Source organism: Cenococcum geophilum (assembly GCF_001692895.1).
Source record: "Cenococcum geophilum 1.58 unplaced genomic scaffold K441scaffold_115, whole genome shotgun sequence".
NCBI classification, from domain to species: Eukaryota; Fungi; Ascomycota; class Dothideomycetes; order Gloniales; family Gloniaceae; genus Cenococcum; species Cenococcum geophilum.
The window spans coordinates 1-6850 of NW_027137673.1; the positions used below are offsets into that span (position 1 = coordinate 1).

At 37.3% G+C, this 6850-nt stretch overlaps 1 protein-coding gene across 1 annotated transcript; it reads left to right on the forward strand.

Annotated features, from left to right (window-relative positions):
- Nucleotides 1–435: 435 nt before the first annotated feature.
- On the forward strand, nucleotides 436–1346 carry K441DRAFT_34090 (uncharacterized protein). Its single transcript, XM_067641266.1, has one exon. The coding sequence runs from the start codon at nucleotides 766–768 to the stop codon at nucleotides 1279–1281; it is 516 nt and encodes a 171-aa protein (XP_067496189.1). The 5' UTR covers nucleotides 436–765; the 3' UTR covers nucleotides 1282–1346.
- The last annotated feature ends 5504 nt before the right edge of the window (nucleotides 1347–6850 follow it).

Consider the following 6850-nt stretch of genomic DNA (forward strand, 5'->3'; position numbering starts at 1 on the left):
AATTGGAATCGGGCAAATCGGGCAACGTAGTCTTCTTCGCCAGGTTTGATTTGGTAATTCTAGCCATTAGGAATAGCTTAGGGAGCTGTGGAAGTTAAGACAATTTGGCTCAAAGTAGGTGTATATAGGCCTAAATACCCCGCGCGGGACTAACAAAAATCCGAACCGTGTACCAGACCTTCTAACGAAGGTCTTGCCAAAAGCGGCTAGCGGCTTGGCAAGGTAAGCCTTGGCAAGAAGGTCTGGGAACGAGACAAGGGCTGATGAGTCACCGTAAGGATGACTAATCAGAGACATGACCACGTAACCTCTACTCATACAAACACTGGCGACATTTACAAAAAGAAAAGAAGGTAAGAAAGTATAAAGGAGAAGTATATAGGTCAACAGGTGCTCGGGGCAGTAACCGCGGATATTCAAGTATTGCGAATATCACGGATATTGTAGACGTTGCGGATATCGTTGCGGATATTGCGGATATCGCTACGGGTATTACGGATATTACGGTAAAAACAGGTAGGCGCGTATAAGGTGTTACCGGGGTGTCCAAGTATCTAGGTTGTTCCTCCTCCTCCTGGGTCTGGCTGCTGTTGCCAGGTAAATTGTAATAGGGTATGCTGCTATTTGCCAGGTTGCTGAGGGTTGTACTGCCACTGCTAGGTAGGCTGCTGAAAATTATACTGTTGCTGGGTAGGTTGTTGGGGTACAAATACAACAGGTGTTTAAGGTATCATAGGGGTATTCGTAGAGGGAGCTATAACGTTTATGGAGGGAACCGTGACGTTCGCAGAGGGAGCCGTAACGTTTATAGGCGGGGCCGTGACGTTTATAGGCGGAGCCGTGACGTTTATAGGCGGAGCTTGCGCGGACGGAGCTTGCGCGGACGGGGCTTGCGTGGACGGAGCTTGCGCGGACAAGGCTTATGTGGGCGGAGCTTGCGCGGACGGGGCTTGTGCAGGCGGAGCTGTGACGTTCGTAGGCAAGGGAAGCTCGGCTGTAGGAGGAAGGTCATTTGGGGCAGCTGGAGCTNAGTTGTACCGTTGCTGGGCAGGTTGCGGAGGTTTNTACGAGCTTGGCTGCCGCAGGTCCTTAGCTTTGGTTAAGGGGGAGGGTGAAGCTAGCGGGGCTTGCGGCGGAGCTTGTGCGGACGGAGCTTGCGCAGGCGGAGCTTCTGTAGACGGAGCTTGCGTAGGCGGAGCTTGTGCGGACGGAGCTTGCGCAGGCGGAGCTTCTGTAGACGGAGATTGCGCGGACGAAGCTTGTGTGGACGGAGCTTGCTAGGGTATAGACGCAGCAGGTAGTTAAGGTGTCCTAGGGGTGGTGGCAAGTGGGCGTAATTTAAGACGATAGTTGATAGCATACGAATTGAAGGGTCCTTCGTTGTCGATATATAGCTTAATTTCTGCATCTAACCATTCCGTACGGTCGTCCTCGTGAGCGACGTCGTACAGTGCTTGTGGTACTAACTTGCTCTTTTTGTTAAAGACCCATACTCCATTACGTTGGAGCAGTTGTTTAAGTCCTTTAATTGCAGACCTATCAGCTTCCTTAAATATTTATACCTCAAAATTATCAAAGTCCTCTTGGTATAAATCCCATAGGGTTTTATCCTTAAAGTTGTAGCTAGTATACTCATTAATTTTGAAGTAAATGTAATTAGTAATATCCTCTGCAGTAGTCTCGCTGGTTAGGGTAATTCCGTTAGCCTAGTTCGGACGTTAGGTTCTTATGTCAAACATAATTGGCTGGCGTAGGTCGTGGTTTAGGTCGTAGTGTAGGTCGTGGTGTAAGTAGGGGTGTAGGTAGGGGTGCTGCTGACGCTGCTGGGTGTACTGGCGTTCAGTAAAGAGGTCGTACTGGGTATTAATTTGCGTGGTAGACGCGAACCAAACGAAGCCTTAGTAGGAGTCGGTTCTTCTTAGCAAACGCGACGTAATCGACGGGCCTTAGTAGGAGCGATCGCGTGTTGTCTCTTATGGTAGATTTTACGTGATGGACGCGAACCGAACGAAGCCTTGGAGGAGTCGGTTCTTTAAGTTCCCAAGGCCTATATAGGAAGGGTTCTCCTTAGCAAACACAACGTGGTCGACGGGCCTTAGTAGGAGCGATCACGTGGTGCCTCTCTTCGTAATAACACCTGGCTAATCTGTGATATCAACTAATCAGTGTTGGTATCACCTGGGGGGGTACTGCAATTGCAATATAAGGTAACAGGTTCTTTAATTTATTTGTATCTTTTGCCGAGGATTATAAGGATCGCGGTGCCTAAATAGGGGGCTGATGAGTCACCGTAAGGATGACTAATCAGAGACATGACCACGTAACCTCTACTCGTACAGACACTAATATTTAGATAATTAGGTTTATAAGGTAGATAACTTCTTTAAGATGCTAATAATATAAGATAACACTAGAAGGCGTGTGTACTAAATTATAAGTAAGACTAAAAACCAATTACTAAACTAGATTATACTTAATTAACTTAATAAAGAGTAAATTACTATATAGCTATAGCTATAGATCTTCCTAAAGGGTTAGACCTAAGATCTGTATATTATATAAATTAATAATATAAAATAATTCTAGAATGGTATATATCTAGACTATTAAGACTTCTGCTAGTTTATAAACTTTATAGAAACTTATACTTAATAAATAGATTTAAAGCCTTTTAAAAATAAGGACGGTAGCATCTATAAAAAGAAGAAGATTGGATTTATCTAGGCTAGAATTAAGCTAGTAATTTACAATAAAATAAAGCGCGTAGGAGCCCTATTGCGGATTACTATATATACCAATTTTAAATACGCGGTTTTAAACGCTAAGGATATAGTAAGGAACTAAAACTCTTTTAATAAGAAGCTAGGGGGTAACTAGAAGTATAGGCGCTTTAATAGTAATATAGGGCAAACCTAAGCCTTAAAGAAACCGTTTTTAAAGAAAACTTTAAAAGGGTTAAAGTTAGGGGCCTTAAATAATAGGGGAGACTTTTAGGGCTAACCTAATACCCATTTAGCACCCTTATAAAAACACTTTAAAAAGCTAAAAGGAAATTTCCCTAAAGGTAAATCTTATTAGAAGAATAAGTAAGGTAAATATACTAATAATTTAGAAAAGAAGAGAAGCCCTAATTACTGACGTCTCTTAGCTATAATTAGAGCAAGATATAGAAGGGAAGACCCTCTATATTACTATTAAGCAAAAAATAATACTCCCTATAGGTAAGGTATATTAGTTCTAAGCATTATATAATAGTAACGCTAAAATTAATCTTATAAGATATAATTTAGTAAAAGAGTATAAACTTATCCTAGTACTAGGGTAGCGGGAACCTATTATAGGCTTCTTAGATAAGTATTAGATTAAACTATATAGTGCCTATAAGCTTATAGTATTAGTAGCTAATATATATAACTGTACTAAGGTAGTTAGACCGCAATCCTTTTAGGCGGCTAGCTTTATAGGCTATAACCTTATTTTTAAATACCCTTAGTTTATAAAAGTAGATTTTAAGATACGCTTTAAAATAGGAGTCTTTAAATAGTAGAATAATAAAGAATTAAAAGGGCGTATATTACTAATAAGCTTAAAAGACATCCTAGAGAATATAGCCTTAAGTAAAATAGTATACGCTTTATACCTAAGGGAGTATTAAATTTAGCCCCTATTTTATAGTAAGATAGGTATAGAGCCTAGTATAGGCAATAACTTTTTTATAATATATACCCTATAGGGAATTACTAGATAGGTTATAGAGATATAATAAAGAGGCAGCGATCTTAAGGATCTTATAAGATACTTTAACCGCTATTGGTTATGTTAGCTTAAGCAATATATAGAGAGTATGCTATAATACCTTAAATATTGCATTAAAGAATTCCTTACCCTTTACTAGCTATTATATATAAATAACCACTATAGCGCGCGACGCTGCCTATAGGTATTTTAAAGGAGCTCTAAAATATACCTAATGATAATATAGAGGACGAATGTAACCCTAATCTATTAAATATCTTATTAGGCCTAGGGGACTTATTAAAGGTATCTTTTGATAGGTATACTAAATCCTTACGTAGAACTTAAAATATAGATAGCCGTTAAACCTTTTTATCTATAACCTCTTTTATAAAGAGTTTAAGATCCTATAGAAGTACCTTAATAGATTACTAGTAGGCGTACTAATTCTATTTATTCTAAAACTAGATAGAACTATAAGGCGCTATATAAACTATTACAGTCTTAATAAAATTATAATTAACTGTTACCTATTACTACTAGTTAGTAAAATACTAGATTAACTATTTAGGGTAAAGATCTTTATAAAGCTGAATCTATAAGATACCTATTATAGGCTCTATATTAAAGAATGGGATAAGTAAAACACTGCTTTTAAAACCTATTATAGCTACTTCAAGTATTTAGTAATACCCTTTAGGCTAGTTAGTACGCCTATAATATTCTAATTATATATTTATAGGGCCTTAGAGGGACTAGTTAATTATATATATATTATCTATCTAAATAACATTCTAATCTACTTAGAAGATAAGAATTAGTATAAGTAATATATCCGTAAAGGACTAGGACGTTTAGATAATTAGGGCCTCTATGCTAAAGTATTAAAGTATATCTTTAAAACTAAGTAGGTTAAGTTTCTGGGTTATATTATAATACCTATAGGCATAGTTATAGATCTAGTATAAGTATAAATAATTTAAAAGTAGCTAGAGCTAGAGAGCTACTAGGATATTTAAGTGTTCCTAGGCTTTACCAATTTCTATAGGTGCTTTATTTATAACTACTTAGATATTACCTAGTACCTATTTAAATATATTACAGAAGCTTCCTAAAACGTAGCCTAAAGAGTAAAAAGCTTAAAGGTAGAAAGAAAAAAAATTAAAAGGGATTAACTAAATAGTATAAACTATAGATATAGCCTAAAAAGGCTAAGAAAGTCTTTTAAAAACTATATATAAAGTTTATACGGAGGCAGCGGCCAAAAGTACCTGGCCCCCCTGCGCCATAAAAACGCCACAAATACGCTACAAATTTACTTTCTTGGCGTTCCACATTAGGAAGGAGGGTAGTAGACGAGGTAGTAGACGAGGTAGTGGGCAGAAGCAGTAACCCTATACCTTACCACTACACTAGGTAGCTATTATAATGTTATATATCTAAACTCTCGTCATAGAGAGCTAAAATCTATCTTCTATACTAGCTCGTCCGGTAGCGGCTTAAATATCGGTATTTATACTGCTATAAATCTTTATAGGAAGGGCCTGAGCCCTTATATAGATATTATATAAGTTACCTATTATATACAGTAGGATATAATAAGAATTTAATAGATTTTAAAAGCTTGTAGAGTATAGTATTAAGGGGAGAGCTATATACGCCGCAACGCCGTAGTGCGCGCTAAGCATTGCTTACGCTATACTAAGCCACTAAAGGCTAGCGCACACAAGGGGGGGCCAGGAACTTTTGCCCGCTGCCTCCGTAAAAGCTCTATTACTACGGCATTTTAACCTAAATTAGCTAATAATAATAATAATTAATATATTAAATTTTGCCCTTATTAGTATTCTATTAACTTTTCTTATACATGCAACCTTACTAAAAGGTAGCGCCGCACTTTAAAACTTACGCATACCCATCTTATCATTAAAAACAATCGATTTTTCAACTTTTAAGACCCAATTCCTACTACCTAGCGAGCTAAAGGTAGATTAATTTGCCTTTTTACCCCCTTTACCTAAAGAGAAAATTCTTCTAAGGGGTGGTCCTAGCTTATAAGCGAGGTAAGGGTAGAAACACCAAAATTATAAAATATAGACTTTTCCTAGGCTTTTCTTCTATTAAAAGTAAAAGCCTAATAAAATAGGGGATGTAGGTACTTTTCTATATCTCCTTTAGTTAGATTTTCTTTAATAAAAGGAGGATTACCTTTAGGGCCTTTCTGTTAGTAAAAGCCTAACAAGTCCTTTTTTTAGTAGTTTTTTTAACTTCTAATAGGAAAAGAAAATAACTATATTAGTCTTTTTAGCTAGTTTTTCTGCTACCTTTTAGCCTAATCTCCCTGGAAATTATCTAGTAGGATTAGTAAGAAAAAAGGGCGTAGAAGGATAGTAAAAACTAGCAAGGCTTTTTGCCTAGTTTTTTTACCTCTAGGACTAGGAGATAAGAGACCTAAAGAGGTTACTATCTACTGTAAAAACTAGGAAACCCCCCCTATAGGATATAAAATGCTAAGGCCCGGTAAAACTAAAAGAAACCTTCTATAGAAATAAGTGATAATGAGTTTATATCTATATTTACTTTTTCTACCCCTTCTCCTTCTCCTGGCCTATTTAGGACAGGAGAAAAAAGAGGATATCCTTAGTCTTCTACTAAAAAAGAAAACAAAAAACCTATAAAAAAAATAACTAAATTAATAGCTTCCACGGCTGGTATACCAAGTATATCTTTCTCTCTCCTTTCTCTAGAACAACACCTATAAAAAGCTCTAAATGGCCTAACCTAGGCCTATAAAGGGCTAGAAAAAGAAGAAGGGGGAGAAGATAAAAAGGAATAAGTTAAATAGCTAGAGGACTATACACACAGTATCCTAGTAGGAGAAAATCCCTTTATAAAAGGAAAAGAAAAGATAAAAGATGTCCTAAAAGGACTAGTTAAAGAAGTAAGAGCTCTTTGTAAGGAGGTAGCCCCTACTAAAGAAACCTACGCAAAGAGGCTAAAAAAGGACCTTCCTACTTCGTCCTCCTCTTTACCCTCCTTATTACTACTATTTCCTATCTCCTCTACTTCTACTAGAAGTAAAAAAAAGTAGCTATAAAAAAGAAAGCTAGTCCTA